The sequence below is a fragment of the Lotus japonicus genome, chromosome 1 (assembly GCF_012489685.1).
Source record: "Lotus japonicus ecotype B-129 chromosome 1, LjGifu_v1.2".
Lineage (NCBI taxonomy): Eukaryota > Viridiplantae > Streptophyta > Magnoliopsida > Fabales > Fabaceae > Lotus > Lotus japonicus.
In genome coordinates this window covers 96,033,504-96,053,206 of record NC_080041.1, presented here as the reverse complement: position 1 = coordinate 96,053,206, position 19,703 = coordinate 96,033,504, and the positions used below count along the sequence as shown (strand labels likewise).

At 35.0% G+C, this 19,703-nt stretch overlaps 1 protein-coding gene and 1 pseudogene across 1 annotated transcript; one reads left to right on the top strand and one right to left on the bottom strand.

Annotated features, from left to right (window-relative positions):
- Positions 1-4,278: 4,278 nt before the first annotated feature.
- Positions 4,279-7,431, bottom strand: LOC130732275 (wall-associated receptor kinase-like 2; annotated as a pseudogene).
- Positions 7,432-14,847: 7,416 nt separating this feature from the next.
- On the top strand, positions 14,848-18,946 carry LOC130728083 (leucine-rich repeat receptor-like protein kinase PXC2). The gene is made up of 2 exons (XM_057579423.1): positions 14,848-17,078; positions 17,294-18,946. Exons 1-2 carry the CDS (start codon positions 15,613-15,615, stop codon positions 18,738-18,740), a joined length of 2,913 nt encoding a protein of 970 aa, XP_057435406.1. The 5' UTR covers positions 14,848-15,612; the 3' UTR covers positions 18,741-18,946.
- Positions 18,947-19,703: the final 757 nt, after the last annotated feature.

Below are 19,703 nucleotides of genomic sequence, written 5' to 3'. Positions count from 1 at the left end.
GATGAAGACTTTTTCTATTCGGAGCTTCAAATGAAGATTCCACACGCGTACACCAATTTCTTTCGATGTTTCCAATCTTTCTTCAGAAGGAAGTTTTGTCTTCCGACATCAACTGCAAAAAGTAGTTTTTCGGGTAAAATAGATTTACACCGACTTTATATGGTTTGCTTAAATTCTGAGAAACCTGCTTTGAGTTCTGGAATTACGTCGCCAGAACCTATCTTAGAATTCACAGAGGAATGCACAGGAAAAATCAGAATCGCGAAATATTCATTTTCCCGCGTTTTCCATTTCCTATAAATAGCTTGAAAGAAAAATCAAAACTTCATCACCACCATCAACACCCAAACCCGCGAGCTTCAAGGAGAGAAAGGGAGGAGAGCTTTTCGCCGATTCTTGTCTGATCGTAGCTCTGTTCGTTGCTACGCGTAAGCCTCGAGGTACTGATGCTTTTCCTTACCTCTGATCGTAAATTCTGTCGCTTTTCTCTATGTCTTTCTATGCTCAAAGTTTTGAGTTTTTTGTAAAATTGTCCAAATAACTTGATTCCTCTGTCTAAACTTATTCTCTGCATGCCCAAGAGCATGTTTAGCGGATTACATTTTGCCGAATCTCGCCGAATTGCCGCCGAGCTTCAATTCTGCTCAAAATACCCATTTTATGTTGAGGTTCCGCTTTTTGAATCAAAAACTCTCGTCTGAGCTTAGAGTCAGTCGGATTAGTTGTTATAAATGTCGTTAGGATCACGCTCATCAAATTTTTTTTTTCAAAATTCCGATTTTGAGTTTCCGAGCTAAAAATCTTGACCAAAATACCCCTCATCTAGTTTTCGATCCGATGATTTTTCTGAGAGTTTCCCTGGCCTAGATATCGCCTAAGAATACCTAGGAATTGATTTAGATCGAAGAAAAAGTTCGGAAACCCTATTTTTGTGACTGGCCGAAACTTGTGTGATAGGGTACTGTATCCAAAAATAATTTTTGGGTCTGTATGACCTAAGTCATTGCGTAGCTCTTTCAATTGTCGAAATTTTGGCGTTGGTTTCGTTCCATTCTGAGTTCTGTAGCTCGAGTTATGCGCATTTTAGCGAAAACATGTCTTATTGTCCATTCGTGCCTAAATGTCGAACTCTAGAGCTTCGAAAGCTTCTTTTCGGTTTTTGACAGTGTTATTAGTTGTTTTGTTTCTCAGCGACTAAGCAATGATACTTTGCTTAAGGTTTGGAACGAGTTGAGCTGAGGAAAGAGACTTTGGAGCAATTGGTGAGGTTTCACCACTGAGGAGGACGCCCGGGGAACTTGCTGGGTTCGGGAGCTTTATTTTGGATTGGAATGGGATGTTGAGTTTGGATGGAGAAATTGGCTAAGGTAAGGGTAACTCAGTTTTAGCGCGTCTTTGAGTCTTGCATGCTTTTATCGCACTGCATGCTTTTATCGCACTGCATGCGTTTGAGACAAAGGTGTTTAATTTGATTGGCAAGTGATTGAAATATTTGCAATGTTGTATGCTTGCTTATGTTGAATGTTTCTGAGGCTTGTGCTAAATGTTTTCTGAAGGCTTCGGCCGAGTGAACTTATTGAGACGTGTGTCTCCGTTTTCTGAGAGGCTTCGGCCGTTTACTGGTTTCTGTCATTACTGCTTTCTAGTTGATATGACAGGGTTATGCTTTCCAACACTGAATTATTGATTCATCGCTCAATAGAGTTTGATGTGTTTGTGCTGAATATGGAATTGAGTTGACGTATGCTTGTTGATATTAAGAGTAACATAGGGTTACTCTGCCTTGATTGTTGGATTTGAAATTGTTGATATATATATATCTGTGCATATGCGTTGTTGGATTGTACTGTGTGGCCTTCGTGGCGTTATTAAGTGGCGTTCAGGTGATTGTGTTCACCTGGTTGTCCTGCCTTGCGTGGCGATAAGCGGCAATGCGGTGGTTGTGTCCACCCGATTGTCCCGTCTTGTGTGACGTATGAGTGGCGGTCAGGTGATTGTGTTCACCTGGTTGTCCCGTCTTGTGTGACGTATAAGTGGCGGTCAGGTGATTGTGTTCACCTGGTTGTCTCGTCTTGTGTGACGTGTAAGTGGCGGTCAGGTGATTGTGTTCACCTGGTTGTCCCGTCTTGCGTGACGTATATGCGGCGGTCAGGTGATTGTGTTCACCCGGTTGTCCCGCCTTGTGTGGCGTAATAAGTGGCGATGAGGTGGGCTTGTCCCGCGTGATTGTCCCGTCTTGTGAGACGCTAAGTGGCGATGAAGAGGTGTGTCCTATCATTGTCCCGTCTTGTGAGACGCTAAGTGACGATCAGGAGGTGTGTCCTATGATTGTCCCGTCTTGTGAGACGCTAAGTGGCGATCAGGAGGTGTGTCCTATGATTGTCCCGTCATGTATGACGTTATAAGTGGCGATGAGGAGGTGTGTCCTATCATTGTCCCGTCTTTCGAGACGCTATTCATTGATGTTATATTGTTGAGGTTATTGATATCTGATTTGATGTTATATTGCTGAGGTTGTCGATATCTGATTTGATGTTGTATTGTTGAGGTTATTGATATCTGATTTGATGTTATATTGTTGATTTTATGGTTATCTGATTTAATCCTAGGAGGTTCAGTGGTGGATACCTGAGTAAATATATGTTGTTAAGTTGTTGATATCTGAGTTAAAACCATATCGTTGATTTTGCTGATATGCTGATATATGATTTGATTTCATGTTGGTAGATATACGGTGTCATCTATCCTGAATTAAATTGGTAGCTTACTTACCATGACATTTATTAGATTTGAATAACATGCTTTTCTCTTTTATATATGGTAGTTGTATGGAGTTAACCCTTTCTATTTTCTACTTGTTGTTTGGGCGCTTAACGCTATTAGGCGATGGAGAATCTTCGATGGAACTTGACCTTCGTACGAGTCGGAGAGGAGAACTTGAAGAACTGTGGAAGACTTGAAGAATAGAGTCGGGTGTAGAGTTAGGGCCTTGAGTTAGAGAGCTAACCATTATTGGTTTAAGCTTGCATAAAGATTTTAGGAATTTATATTTGAGGTTTCGGGTAGGTTCCGATGCATTGCTTTCCTGCGGTTCCCCGATGTGGAGATCGTAGGGAGTATGTCGTATTCATGGTGTCATTGCATAATAGGTTTTTGTTGAGTTGTTTCTATTGGTTAGGTTTTGTAGTTGGGAGTATGCATGACATGTTTTGGAAATACATTTGAAAAGAAAAAAAATATACTCGTATTTATGTATCATTTTGGAAAACATTGCATATTTACTTTAATAGGTTACTAAAGTGACACCCGAAATTCGGGGCGTTACATCATCCTCTACAGTGGTTAAAAACTCAGTTCTTAGTGCTTAACTAAAAAATAAGAACTAAAAACCTTGCATTGGAATGAATTTATCTCTCATTCATCAATTGATTTAATTTAAGTATTGAATTAACATTTAAATTTAAATCAAAATTATATGAAAATAAAAAACATTACTATTATAATGGTATTGTATGACTAGAAGAATAGTGCTAAAAACAAAGAACTAAGAACTCATGGTTGGAGCAAAATCTACAAATAGTTGCTTAAGCACATGTGGCAATACGAGCCCACGTGAATAATGCTAAGAACTAATAACTAAGAATCTAGCATTTACAATGCTATTATATAAAAACTAGTTCTAATTTTTATTTTATATTCTTTTGGTCAGGTTTAGTGATACTGATGATGAGCATATTTAGTTAGAGAAAATTTTATCACCAATTTGATAACTAAATGAGTAGTTAAAATATTGATTAAATGAATATTTTAGTGACGGAAAATTATGTCACTAAATTTGATATTAAACATTAAAAAATAATTTATGATATTTTGAAAAGAAATCGCAGCTAAATTTGTTGGTATAATTGCTTGATACTTTTTTTTTTGGTATGAAGCTACATATTTATATTAGTCATAAATTTCCATCTCAAAATTATTATTTTTTAGTAGTGCTATTTGATATAAATGAGGTGAAGGATAATATTTGAGTAAGTTAGAAGTTTAGTATCATATTGAGAAATCTCAAGATAGTGGAGTGTAATTTACACATTAAAAAAACATGTTGATGTCAATTTTGTGTTATGATAGCCAAATTCAACTTATATTCTTGGGGTATGTTATCACTATTCTTAGCTATCTTTTGGGTACACATTCATGTATATGCTGAAAATGAAACACAAGGCATAATTAACTAATAATATAGGCTCTGTCAAAAAAAAAACTAATGATATAGGCAATTTGGTGTTTTATAGCACATTTAGATCAACTTATTTTCCCCTTAAAATCAACTCTGACACTCAAAGTTTACTCACAGAAGCTCCTTCTTAGATTCATTGTCTTTCGAATCATTTCCTAACATGTACTTAGAAGTTCGAAGGATGTGGATTCTAGTTGTAAGGATAACGAGATGCTTTCCTCTCTGGATTCTGTGTCACTATTTGTGTACTTAGTTGATTGACCATCACCTGGTGACTCATGATCATGGTTGATTTGTAAGGTATTTTGTACCTTTCTCAATGCTTCTAGTTCTGCTGAAACCTCTTTCATTGTTGGTCTTTTCTTCCCATTCAGTCTCAAGCATCTCCTTGCAAGACTTGCAATGGCAAGAATGTCATCTGTCCTTGCTTCCTTCACCACTCTGGCATCTAAAATCTGAGAAAGCTGGTCCTCCTTCATCAGAGAAATGAACTCACCAACCAGATTCTGACCCTCATCTTCATACAAGAAGAATATTGAAATGGGCTTTTTCCCAGTTATAAGCTCTACAAGCACAACCCCGAAACTATACACATCACTTTTATCAGTAAATTGACATGTTTGGAAATATTCAGGGTCTATGTACCCAAAAGTTCCTTTCACATTTGTGGTTAAGTGAGTTTTATCTTGTGGAACTGATTTTGATGTCCCAAAATCAGAAACTTTGGCACAGAAGTTAGAATCCAAGAGTATGTTGGTGGGTTTGACTGTGGAAGATGGGAATAGAAGCTGAAAAATGCATATATGCTAATGCTCCAGCAACCTCACATGCAATTCGAAGGCGACTTTCCCAGGGAAGTGATGATGAGCTATGGATATGTTGGGAAAGAGTTCCATTGGGGATGAATTCATAGACTAGTAATGGAGTTTCTGTCTCAAGACAACAACCTAAGAGTTTGACAATGTTCCTGTGGTTGATTTGTGATAAAATGACCACTTCATTGACAAAACTATCTATCTGGTTTCTTTCTATCTCTTTTGACCTTTTAACTGCAACTATGGTTCCATCTGGTAGCATTCCTTTGTACACCATGCCATAGCCACCTTGACCAAGAAACCTGCTACGGTTGTAGTTATCTGTTGCTCTTTGCAGCTCCTCTGCTGTGAAAAGCTTTGCCTTTTCTCCATTTCCATATAATGAAAACTTCTCTTGTAACAAGTAGCCACCGTTTTGCCTGAATAGCTTTTCCTTATGAACACACTTTCTCTTTTTCTGTATGCATTGATATAACTTGTAGCCTGAAAGAAACAAACACAGAAAGCCTGCACCAATTCCAACACCTGCAAATACACAAAGTTTTCAAATTAAATGTTTAGATCAACTTATCTTTCCCTAAAATCAATTTCGGCACCACTACTCACAGAACATGCACTAAAGTGCCATACTTCCATGATGAACATGTAAGAAACATATCCCTATGTTCATTAACAAATAACAAGTATAGTAACTTTAAAGTACTTTGTTTATTTAAGTGAAAGTTTAACAAACAACAAGTATTAACTTTAAAGTAATTTGTTTATTTAAGTGAAAATTTAACCTTGGGGTGTCATCACTATTAATTCATTTTTACTCTTATAACATTGCTTGCACTCAGCACACAACAATCAAGCCTTATCTCATTAGGTGTACCACATATAAACTACATACGTTATGCCAAAAATCAAAAACCAAAACTTCAATAAAACTATTTGTTTTATTCTTCTTGGAGAGGGTGACAAATTGGCCTCTAAAACTAGAAGTTCATGTGAAGAGTTTCTTATGATTGATTAGAAAATTAAGAATCAAAATTGTAATTATATGCATGCACATAAATAGGAAATTCAGAAGTTGTTTGTGTTTGATAAACCTTTTATAACTGATTCTGAAACTAAAATCATCTCTTGAGGGAAGCTCATGTGTGAGTATGAGTAGCTTAGAATTGATTTTGGAAAAGAAGAAGTTGGTCCAAACATGCTATAAATTTTAAATTGATTTTTTAATAAAAATCTATAACTCATCACTTTTATATGATGGAACCCCTCATTTTAAAGTAGCTAGTGAGAAAATTAGATCAAGATTGTTTGTCCCTAAATGATGTTTCATTTTTTATCTCATTAATGATATTGTGTCATGTCAATTAAAAATCACTTATATAAAATTATAAATATTATATCCGTGTAATTTTTAATTGACTTATCACAATCTCATTTGCTGGGATAGGAAATGAGACACCATCTAGGACATATGATATTCTTTTGAGAAAATTACCTAATGAAACAACCAACTTGGCAGGGAATTTTTGACCATCTGATTCATCACAGAAGAGCTCCTTGGAGCTTCCATCATGCAGCGCCTGGGAACATTTACAATAGAATTTATCTGGGTTCTCCTTGCAACTCTGGCCTCTCAGAGGCACTAATATAGGTGTCAAGGCATTGAGGATCACACTATTGTTTGCACTTGATGGCACCACTGGCAACCCATTAGCCTCTCCCATACTTTGTTCATCAACACCATAAGCCTCTCCTATGGACTTAACCGTTTCACCATCCCTAACCATGTGAACCAGCAAGAAGCTGACCCCTTTTGTTGTGAGGTTTGAAGTGGGGCAAGCACACAGCACTGGAACTGTGAGCTCTGCACCAACTGCAATGCTCACTGCAGCATAGTAATTCTGACCCATCATGGCCTGGCATGTGGTGAGGCCTTGGTAAGTCGTTTTCACAAGCATGTAGTAGGTGTCATTCTTGACCACAGTGTAAGGTGTGCTGTGCTGGTAGATGTTCCCAGAACATGAGCAGAAAACAGGAACAATGACTGATTTGTTGGAAGGGATTTTGTCATTCATTGAGATATTGTTCATTGAGGCTATAGTGGATGCTTCAGAGCCAAGAAGGTAAGCTATGCTTACAGGGTTATCATAGGGAGGTTTTGAAGTGAAAACCAAGAAGGAAGTGCATGATTTTTTAAGGCCATTGCAAAGGTACCCTTTTGGTGCAGAAGGGTTGTTAGTGCAGTCATAGACAGAACTATTGAGGTATATTTGTTGGGAGTTTAGTGAATGAGGAAACATAAACAGTAGCAGGGTTGTGGAGAGAATGTGGAGGTGGTAGTGAAGCTCCATGAACAAGTCTACAAAGAAGACAATGCATGAGTTGCACTTCAATTGTTTTCTATGTTTAAGAACTAGTAGTTTGATTCTGATCACGATTCACGCGGTATTCTCTTGTATTATTGTTTGAATTGGTCTGCTGAACATTCAGAAAAACATGCTGGTTGAATTTAAAATGATTTTCAAACATGATGCCTACTTGATACATTGAGTTATTGAGTTATGATACATACACACTTTCACCCCCTTTCCACCTTCATTTTCTACATTTTTTTCTCTTCTTTATCAATCAAATCATCAATTACATTTATATTTTCTTTCTCATTTTTTCATATCTCTCCTCTTCCACCTCTCCACACCTAAAATAATAGATATGGAAATACAATTATTCCTAGGACATTTATTCATATTGAAATGCTAAGGAGTTCCACCGCAAATAAATTTTTGTCACTGCTCATTGATCGGGACTAAACTCTAGGTATTATTCCATTTAAAAAAAAAAAAACTCTAGGTATTAACTAGCATTTGATTGAAGGTACATGTCTGATTTCCTTATTTTATGGGTAATGATATATACACACATCTGTTTTTATACACTTCATTTCCACCTCTTTTTATTTCTATCTCTCTCCTTTTATCATCTATCACATTTTATATTTTCTCACTCTTACTTTTTCTTTTATTTCTATCTCTCTCTTCCTCCACCTCATTCCACCTCATTTTGAGGTGTGAATAAATAATTATTGTTATTTTATACTCGATTCTTTTACAAGAGAACCTATGTAAATGTCCCAGACTTTATTAGGATTGTCTTTTCTGAAAAAAAAATTCATGTTCTTTCATGTTAAAATGTTGTGCTTATCCCTCTATTAATAAAAATGTAAAGAGCCTCCCCTATAATTTTTTATAATGCATACATGTGAAAGGAGAGATAGATATAAAATTTTAGCACAAAGAAATATAACAAATTTTTATTTGAGGGTTCCTAACACGTGGGAGAATACCTGAATTAGATTAAGGAAAAAAAATCTAGGTGGCCCAATCACAAATTAACACAAAGTTAAATGTTGATATATTGTCTATTAGGCAGGGGCAAGTGGGCAGCTAGCGAAGGCGATGGAAACGACTATTCCCAGAGGACAATGTTGTTCTTGATGGACATTCCCTTAATCAGACCAAGTTCAAAGAAACTTCAAACTTTGACTGCTTCGCCACGTAGGTTACTTACGATAGAATCAGTGGCGGATCTAGGATCCGGAGTCAAGAATTCAAATTTTTCAAATGAGCATATCGGTAAAAATATAATTAAAATAACAGCTTTCTCATTCTTGGCCCAGAGTTTTTTTGGTGCAAATAGAAATAGGTGGGTCTTTGGTCCAAATAAGTGCAAAATCTGATCTACTAGTATAATTTAAAATTTTCAAGAGATTCAAAAAAATATATTATATGAGGGTTAAGTACAAGTTTTTTTTTCCAAGGGGTTCATCTGAACCCCCCCTGAATATATGCTAGGTCTGCCCCTGGATAGAATTAACATTTGTAAAGTGGGTAGAATGCACATGCTCACATATGATATGTTTTGTCCCTAAATGATAACTCAAGTAGTAAGAGTTAGGGGACATATTGGATGGATGGTTGGGTGAAGGAGGTCCAGGGTTCAATCCCTGATAGGTGTAATTTATCTTTTCGATGTAAAAAAACATATAATATGCTTTACTTTATTTTTTATTAGAAAATTGTGGGTGAAAAAGTTGAAATTTTTAACTGTTTAGTCATAAAGAATTTAATACTATGAATAAATATACCTTCACACCTCATTTTTTAGGTGTGGAGAGGTGGCAGAAGAGATAAATAGAAAGAAAAGAGCGAGAAAATAAAGATTGATAGGTGATTTAAATGAGAGAGAATATATATAAAAAAGAGGTGGATGTGTGTACATATCAAAACTATAATACTTTAACATCATTTTTTCTACTCACACATCACTCTTTTATTGTGGAAATTAGTTTTCAAAACACATTTATCATTGAAAATTAATTTCCGAAATCAAATTTTAGTGGTAAAGGAGGGATGGCAAAAGAAATTCCCATAGCTCTATATGTTACTTATGGGGCTGTAAAGGCAAATATGGCACTTTTCTTGGTCCAAATGATTGAGACACTGGAAGTATGATGAGGTAACAAAAAAAACTATTGTATGGGCCTAACCATATGTTTTCTTAAAGCTATTCATGGATCAGCACAAAAAAATTAGAAAACTATTGTGTGTCTTTATTTTCATTTTTTCAGGCAGAGAGAGAATGATGCAAGCTTCACTAGGATTCTGCGCCATTTGCGCCACTGAAAAACAAAATACAGCAATTCCAAATTAAAAACAAAAATAAAAATAAAAAATGGAAAACACTTTAAAAATCACAAGCATGTTAGTGAGAACTTGATTGTCTGTAATCAACCTTCAACAAGCACGGTTACAGAGGAAGCTTCAGGCGTGGAAACCATAAAAGGATGGAATGCCGTAGGCGTAGTTCTTCATTAAGTCTTCATGTTTTCTTGCCTTCTAAGGCAAATAGTGAAAGCAGTCACTTATTATTAGCACTAAAATTATTCCAAAGCCAAAAAAAATTTAATGTATATTTGAATATATGTTGGAGTCTGTTAGCACTTACACCATCTGGTTACTATTTATTATAAGTAAAACACAACATTTTAGATTTATAGAGTAAATGATGTATGCATACATGATTTATTGAATGAATTTTAAAACTTATTTTTTTTACTTAAAATAGTGACTGGAGAGTATACTTTAAAGTAAAAAGTGAATATAAGTATTTTTATGGATTAGAATGAATATATTTTCATGTTAACTCAACAGATATCTAAGCTCGCATTTAAATATTTTTCTTAATTCATTTAAACATACTTACTAACACACTTCACATGGTTTATTTTTAAATAGTCAACTGATATGTTTTTTTTTAAGTAGGGTAAATAAATATGCTAGAAAGGGTTAATTAGGATCTTTTAATGTCTCAATAGGATGCCAACTAGACATTGTGTTACAAAAAAATAAGTTGGTGACACTCCTCATTAACATAAATGTTATGCAATATTTGGGTGAACAAAGTCAAATTAAAGCAAAGGCTTAAAGACTTGGAACGAACAAAACAACTTGGAGTTTGGACTCATAAACAAGAACGCGGAGGGTGTTTGAACTTTTAACCTTGGAAGCTTGAAAACAAGCATTACAAAACAAAGATGGCCGAAAAGAAGGTGGCTGACTTTGGTGGTTTGCCTTGACTTCTTGGTTACAATTTTTCCTCAATTGGTCGATTGAGACGTCAATTAGCTACTTCTGTACTCTAAGATTGACAAATATGTTTCACCAATCTATGCATCATATGTGTTAATGTGATCTGATATTTATGGTAACCTAAAACTAGCCTCTTTGCATGCATGCTTAATTAAATTTGTAATGGAGTTGTTGAGGGAGGAAAGGAATGGAGGTGATATAACTGTAAAGATATTCTGACATCAGGCTGAGATAAGCCTTGAGAATAAAGCTTTGAGGATTAAAACTTAAAAGTAATGATTGAGGTTGGGATCCTTTTTTTTTTTACTATTTTACATCACACTTGATTGCATAGTTCTGACGGAGTCCGGTGCATTAGTGCTGATATGATCGCATTTTTTATTCTTTTTATTTGATTCAATATTTGTCATAAACCTCGAACGAAAATAAAATGTTATTTTTATACAAACTATCCAACAACAACAATAATAATAATAATAATAATAATAATAATAATGACAGTTAATTCCTTCGCCCGCGGTGATTATAATAATGGAAAGTGACCGGTCATAAAATGTGTTATAAAAATACTAAAAACGTTGAGAAATAGCATATCGCTGATATTAATTAAGAGTAATTTTTTAATGTAATTGAGAGTGAATTTATACAAATTTACTATTAGTTGTGGTATATGCTAGGATATAATTTTTGAAAAATTGCAAGAATAGTTATTATTCTTCTTTGGAGATAAACTAGGGAATGGACCTACGTAATTGAATGGTTAAAGATAATCAGATGGTTAATGATGCTTCCGTGCGTTTTGTCTAGAAATATGTCGTAACAATTAACATTTCCGATTTACTATATATTATTTTTCGTTCTCTCTTATCATTTTTATTTAACTTTAATAAATTAGTGTTAACTTATGAATTCTTTAAAGGAAACAAGTTTTGAAGAAGAGTTTTGGAAATTCCTTTAATGTATGACTAATTACACTATTGTATTAAAACCTCAAAAAGACCAAATTATTCTTTTCTAGCATCTAAACATTTAGTTCTTTAGGATTTTATTTATTTCAAGCCAATTTAAAACATGGTAAAATATATTTACCGTTCAAAGGTTTGTCAAAATGACATTTCACCATATTTTTATCTAAAATATATACTTCATAATACCCTCTTTCAATTTTTGCGATAAAATATTAGAATCTGTCAAAAAAATTCAAATAATAAGGATAATAAGTAACAGATTTTATAAATGAATGTTTTATGTCGCAAAAGTCGTCACTAATTTGAATTTGTCTATTTTAGCAATGATTTATATTTTCATCTCTAAACCCGTCAATAATATTAAAAGTACTTATTAAATTTTGCATGTATTAGTGACGATTTTGAGATGAAAAAAGTTGTTGCTAAAGTAGGCATATTTTTAGTGACGAGTTTTGTGACGAAAATCAACCCTTGATAAAATATGTCACTGATTCTATATCTATTACACCCTCTGGTCATTATTATAAGAAAAAAAACATTTTAGATTCATTGAATAAATGATGTATTTATTGAATGAATTTAAGAACTTGTTTTTTGCTTATAATAGTGACCGGAGGGTGTATGCATTATCCAACAATTTTGAGAGAAATTTTGATATTTGGTCGCAAAATTTAAATGGAGTGAGATAAAAGGTATATTTTAGACAAGAATATGGTGAAGTTTCATTTTTATCGGATGTCCCCGAAGAGACATGGTAAATTTTCATTATATATATATATATATATATATATATATATATTAAACTCATTTTCAATCTTATACTCCATCTGTTTCTTTTTATAAGAATTAAACCACTATTTCACGCTTCTTAAGGAATGTAGTTGTAACATTAAGTTTGTTCCAAATTTATAGCAACTTTCCAAAATTATTTCAACCAACTTTTCTTAATTTGTACTCCCTCTGTCCCAAGACTATTGCAGTTTAAGGTTATGCACAAAGTTTAAGAGCTTATTAATTGATGTTATAATTTGACTGGAACACCTATGAGTTATATGAAAACGAGAGAATAAAAATCATTAGTCAACTAATTGGTGAGAATTGTGATTGGTGAAAATAAAATGTGTTAGTTGGGAGATACAATATTTAATGAGGGCATGAATGAAAGAGAATAAGATAAAATGCTTTGAATTTGTAAAACAATAATAGTTTTGAAAAAACACACAAAAGTTAAAACAACAATAGGTTTGGAATGGATCGAGGGAGTATTTATCATTAGCAAGGTGCATAGTGGAAAGAGAGGAAAAATTCAATTAAATGAGGTTTTTTTAGCAAAAAAATAATTAATGCACTACAAACTCCAAGTTGGTTCTTATAAAAAAGATTAAGGTGCACCTCCAATTTTCTTATAATAAGGAACAATGGGAGTATGATACTCCCTTCTATTAGAATTATGCAGGCCTAACTCAACCTAAAATCTAGCTCAAGAGGTGAGGGTCATATCTAAACACTTGTTTGGTCATATCTCTAGTCAATGTGAGACTTCCAACACACTCCCTCACGCTCAGGGCTGGACATCTAGAGCGTGGAATGAACATTAACAGGTCTCAAATATCGAAAGTCTCCACAACAAATGAATCTATGATAGACTCTGATAGCATATTAGAATTAGGGAGGTCTAACTCAACCAAAAAACTAGCTTAAGAGTTGAGGGTTACTTTACCATTTATAAACACTTGTTTTCCACTCTAGATTTTGCTTTATTTTCAAGATCATTATCATTTAGAGATAGTGAAATATTAATACGGAGAGATAACTTTCAATGAGAATAATTTAAGAAAATTATTAAAAAGAACTACAAGTTTATTGGTGCAAATTAATTTTAAGATACTTTTCATAATCTTAGAGAATTAAGTAAAAATAACTCAAGTGGTAGGAGTTGAGGGACATATGAGTTGGTCCAGAGATTGATTCCTGGCGGGTACAATTTAGCTTTCCGATGTATAAAAAAAGAAATATAGTGTGAAAATAAGATATTGGAAAAAAATAGAGAAGCGTGAATTAATTCGATACTTTTAAAAATTCAGTGTTATTATGAAAGCACATTGATTCCTCGTGGGAAGAATTTATAATCAAAGGAGACAGACAAGGATGTGTTTAAAAAGAACAAGAAAGAACCAACCAAATTATGCATCCACGTCGCTTGCTTCAACAAGGGACATCTCTCTCACCGGTCCTTTTATCAAACTGTTTTTGACTTAGAAATAGTGCTAGTTTCTAACATTAATTAGAAAAGTATGATCAAGAAAATATATTTTTAAGGACAAATAAATAGAAGAAAAACTTCAGTTTTATTCTATAATGTTTAGTAGAATTAAATTTATTTAAATTGTAAGATAGAATTATATTTGAGGTTTAAATATAGATAGAAGTAGTATCTCTTCATAAATTACCAATAAGAACAAGGAAAACAATAATCCTTACTGAAAATTAACAATATTAATTGTACTCCTTAATAGGTGTGTTTCTTTTTTATCTGAAGATTTAAATAGGAACAAAGGTAGTATGAGAATATTTGACTAAAACACAAAGTTGAGTTATATAGAGTTAAGGTATTAGTAAAAATTGTGATTAATGAGAATTGAGTGGTAGGTGAGAATTACAATACTAAATGAGAATATATATGGAAGAAAATGTGACAAATAAACTTAAATTTCTAACACAACAATTATTTTAAAATATACTCTCTTCGTTCCTATTACTTTGAGTTGAGGCACAGATATTAAGGGTGTGATTAATTTTGTTGATTTTTAGAAAAAGTAGGGATTATTTTTCTATTTTATCATTTAAAGTATGTGTTATCTCTCCTCATTTATTGTACTGACAAAGACATTTGTTGTAAAAATATCATTTAATACTCTTTTAAAATGCTAAGTACACAGTTAAATAAGAATAAAAAAAAATTCAAAACGAACATTTAAATAGGAATGAAATATGAAAAGCTAAAACCACAACATTTTCGAACGGAGGAGGGATTGAGTAGTTCTTATTTCTTACATTGAAGGGGAGTATAATACAGCCTCACAAACATCATAGGAATTAGGAAAGCTTGTCTGCTACTAACACATGGCAGTTCCACAACATATACTCTCCTTCTCTCTACCTTTGACGTTAGAAGCTTTAAATGCTTCACTTTACTCACTCTGACACTAACCAGAAGGCATAGAAGACTACTTGGATGGAATAATAATAATAGAATCACTAGAGAATAGTAATTATTTATTATGCTTTACTCTCTCTCAGTCTCTCTCTCCCACCACACTTTTCACCCTTCTTCACTCCACATTAATGCCTTCTCCATCCCCAAGGGTTCTTCTTCCACTACTCTTTATTAACCTCTTCACTCCCTGCGTCACTTTCTCCACCTTCCCTGGGAGCATTCAATATCAAAATTCATTTTTTTTTTCTTCTTTTTCACTTCACAACAGAGTTCAAAAAGATCAAATGTTTGCTCTTCCAACTGTTATAGATTTTCAGTATACCAAGTGGGAACTTGTTCATCTTTGAGTTAGTGTGTTCTTCTTGAATGGAGGGGTTTTTGAAATTCTGAAACAGCAAAAAGTCCAAAAGTGATTTTCTTGGAGTTACTTTACTTTGTTTTCTTTTTCTTCTTTTCATACTCACATGGTTTATATCTAATCCTTCTTTTCTTCTTTCCCATTTTGTTTCTTTCTACTCTTTTTCATTTTGTTGATATCCACACTTCAGTCTTCATTCTGTGTCCTTTTGCTGAGTAGAAACTTCCCCTACCAACCCTTTTCTGATTTATGCAAGCAACTGATAATGTTCTTGGTGAAAGACATAGCTTTGTTGAAAATCATGAGGAGGAGTTGTTGCTTTTGATGTTTGAACAGTACCCTCAATTCTAGATACATCACTTTGTGAAGAAGATGATGATGCAATTCAGCAAATGCATACATCTATTGTTGTTTCTGATTGTTTTTGTTCAAGTTCTGCTACCAGTGTTCTCTGGTGGCCCTGGTTTCAGTGATGATGTATTGGGGTTGATTGTGTTCAAAGCTGGTTTACAAGACCCAAATCACAGACTCTCTTCATGGAATGAGGATGATTACAGTCCCTGCAACTGGGAAGGTGTGAAATGTGATCCTTCCACCAACAGGGTCTCTTCTCTTATCCTTGATGGGTTCTCTCTTTCTGGGCATGTTGATAGAGGCCTCTTGAATTTGCAGTCCCTTCAAATTCTCTCACTTTCTGGTAACAACTTCACAGGGCCTATAAACCCTGATCTCCCTCACCTTTGGAATCTGCAAGTTGTGGATTTCAGTGACAACAATCTCTCTGGGACAATCCCAGAAGGGTTTTTTCAACAATGTGGGTCTCTCAGATCAGTTTCCTTTGCTAAGAACAACCTCACAGGTAAGATTCCTGATTCTTTAACCTCCTGCAACACATTGTTAACTGTTAACTTTTCATCCAATCAACTTTATGGAGAATTGCCATCTGGGGTGTGGTCTTTGAGGGGATTGCAATCACTTGATCTGTCAAATAACCTTCTTGAGGGAGTGATTCCTGAGGGAATTCAGAATCTTTATGATATGAGGGAGTTGAGGTTACAGAAGAATCATTTTACTGGGAAAGTTCCTGAGGATATTGGATGGTGCATACTTCTGAAATCACTTGACTTGAGTGACAATTTTCTCTCCGGGGAGCTTCCTCAGTCGATGCAAAGACTCACTTCATGCAAATCACTTAGTTTGAATGGAAATTCATTCACAGGAAGCATTCCTGAATGGATTGGAGAGTTGAAAGATCTAGAGACATTGGATCTTTCTGCAAATAGATTTTCTGGTTGGGTTCCAAATTCATTAGGAAATCTAGACTCACTGAAAAGATTAAATTTATCCAGGAACCAGTTCACAGGAAACTTGCCTGATTCAATGGTGAATTGCACTATGCTTTTGGCTCTTGATATCAGCCACAATCAGTTAGAAGGCCTTCTTCCTTCATGGATTTTTGGGATGGATTTACAAAGTATCTCTCTTTCTGGGAACAGCTTCAATCCTTCACTCAAGTCCACACCTTCATATTATCATGGTATTGAGGTTTTGGATTTGTCATCCAATGCATTTTCTGGTGAACTCCCATCTGGGATTGGTAGTCTTATTAGTTTGCAAGTGTTAAATATGTCCACGAACAATATATCTGGTCCTATTCCTGTGGGCTTAGGAGAACTTAAATCAACATACATTATTGATTTAAGTCGTAACAAACTTAATGGAAGCATCCCTTCTGAAATAGCCGGAGCAATTTCGCTCATTGAACTGAGGTTACAAAAGAACCACCTAGGTGGGAGAATTCCAGCCCAAATTGAGAAGTGTTTATCTCTAAAATCTTTGTAAGCTCTCTAATATCACAGTTGCTCTTATTTCATGCTTTGTTCTTAATTACTTAGTCTGATTTGTGTTGACAGATTAGAAAACAATATTTGCTTATTTTAAGGATAATGGTGAAATTGACATGTCTAGTTAAAAGTTTGTTTGACTAAGCATGCTCTAAAGGGTCCGATTTTCTTTTCCTTCTAATTTTGTGCTTTTCAATTGAATTGTGCAGGATTCTTTCTCACAACAAGCTTACTGGTTCAATCCCTGCAGCCATTGCAAACCTAACCAATCTTCAACATGTAGATTTTTCATGGAATGAACTCTCTGGAAGTTTACCCAAGGAGCTGACAAATCTTTCCCATCTTTTATCATTTAATGTATCCCACAACCACTTTCAAGGTGAGCTACCAGTTGGTGGCTTCTTCAATACCATCTCTTCCTCTTCTGTAGCGGGTAACCGACTGTTGTGTGGTTCTGTTGTCAACCACTCCTGCCCATCTGTTCACCCAAAACCTATTGTATTAAATCCCAATTCTTCCGGTTCCAACTCTAGCATTGCCTCGCACAATCATCGCCACAAGATCATACTGAGTATATCGGCTCTTATTGCTATTGGAGCAGCTGCTTTTATTGCCATTGGTGTGGTGGCTATTACTGTCCTAAACGTCCGTGTGCGTTCTTCAATGGCGCGTTCCGCAGCTCCGTTTGCATTCTCTGCTGGTGAGGACTATAGTAATTCACCGGCAAATGATCCAAACTACGGCAAGCTTGTCATGTTTTCTGGTGATGCAGACTTTGCTGATGGAGCCCATAACCTTCTTAACAAAGACAGTGAAATAGGACGTGGCGGGTTTGGAGTTGTTTACCGCACATTCCTTCGAGACGGACACGCTGTTGCAATCAAAAAGCTTACAGTCTCAAGTTTGATCAAGTCTCAAGAAGAATTTGAGAGGGAAGTTAAAAAGCTTGGGAAGATCAGGCACCAGAATGTTGTAGCACTCGAAGGTTATTATTGGACTTCATCCTTGCAGCTACTCATTTACGAGTACCTATCGAAAGGAAGTTTGCATAAGCTTCTACATGATGATGATAACAGCAAAAATGTCTTCTCGTGGCGACAAAGGTTCAAGATTATCCTCGGCATGGCGAAAGGGTTAGCCCATTTGCACGAGATGAACATGATCCACTACAATCTCAAATCAACCAATGTTCTGATTGATTGTTCTGGTGAGCCAAAAATCGGAGATTTCGGCTTGGTGAAGCTCTTGCCAATGTTAGACCACTGTGTTCTGAGCAGCAAGATTCAAAGCGCGCTCGGATACATGGCGCCTGAGTTTGCTTGCCGCACAGTTAAGATAACCGAGAAATGCGACGTGTACGGTTTCGGGATCCTGATTCTCGAGGTCGTGACCGGAAAAAGACCGGTGGAGTACATGGAGGATGATGTTGTGGTTCTGTGTGAATTGGTGAGGGGTGCATTGGAGGAAGGGAAAGTGGAGCAATGTGTTGATGGGAGGCTATTGGGTAATTTTGCTGCGGAGGAAGCGATTCCTGTGATGAAATTGGGGTTGATTTGTGCCTCACAAGTGCCATCAAACCGTCCTGATATGGCTGAGGTATTGAATATATTGGAGTTAATCCAATGCCCTTCAGAAGGACAAGAGGAATTAGAGTGAAATTTTGTTGCAATGTTTGAGTAACAGCACATGTTGCAGTGCCTGGTGAAGAACAATCCAGTTTAAAGAGCTATATACATGCAAAGAATGTTAAAGTCATTTCCTTTCCATCTTGTTCAACTTGTTGAAATTGTCTTGTAATTTTTATCTTAGTTTTGTTTTGTTTTGTTTCATCTCATGTTATATTACTGGATTTTTCTTCACCAGTTGGACGGCTGATATAATTTATATCTATTAACCATACTTCTCCACTCTGCTAAATGACATTGAATTTTTTTTTTAACTATAAATGATGATTCATCCAATTAGAAAGTCCTGAAATTTGACGGGAAACTCTAATGCAGTAGCAGATTTATTTGTTCAGACTTGAACATGGAAGTGTTTTACTAAATTTTCAGTAAACTAAGTTTGGGAAAGCCTCATGGTGTATTGCAAGAGTACGATTGAACACCAACCCAAGGGCCTTGACAATTTTCCTTCCATTCTTTATTGTTTTCATGCAATATAATCTACATTGTTCTTGTTTTACTTCAAGTTCTTGCAATTTTTTTTCAAGTTTATTAGGTGTTCTTACTTGAATCAGTACTCACCGGAATATTGAACATTTTAGTTGTCATCAAACAACTTGAATTCTCAATTATCACCTTTGATTGGTGTTCACCAGAGCATTGTTTACCTAAGTGATCACCAAATAACTTGGTGTTGGATATTCTTCAACTTGAATTCCATTCAAGTGGTTGAGCTCTTCTCTAACATTAAAAGACAAAACTATACTTAAATCCACCTCCACCTAAAACGCTAAAAGACAAATTAATCTAAGTTGAACTATACTTAGCATTTTCATAAGACTCTACAGTTGAACTAAAAGAGTATAAGAGAACCATTATCTAAGTTCTCATATTAATCTTCACATATATTTATTTATTTCACATGTAAACAAAGAGGAAGACATCAGGGAGATAA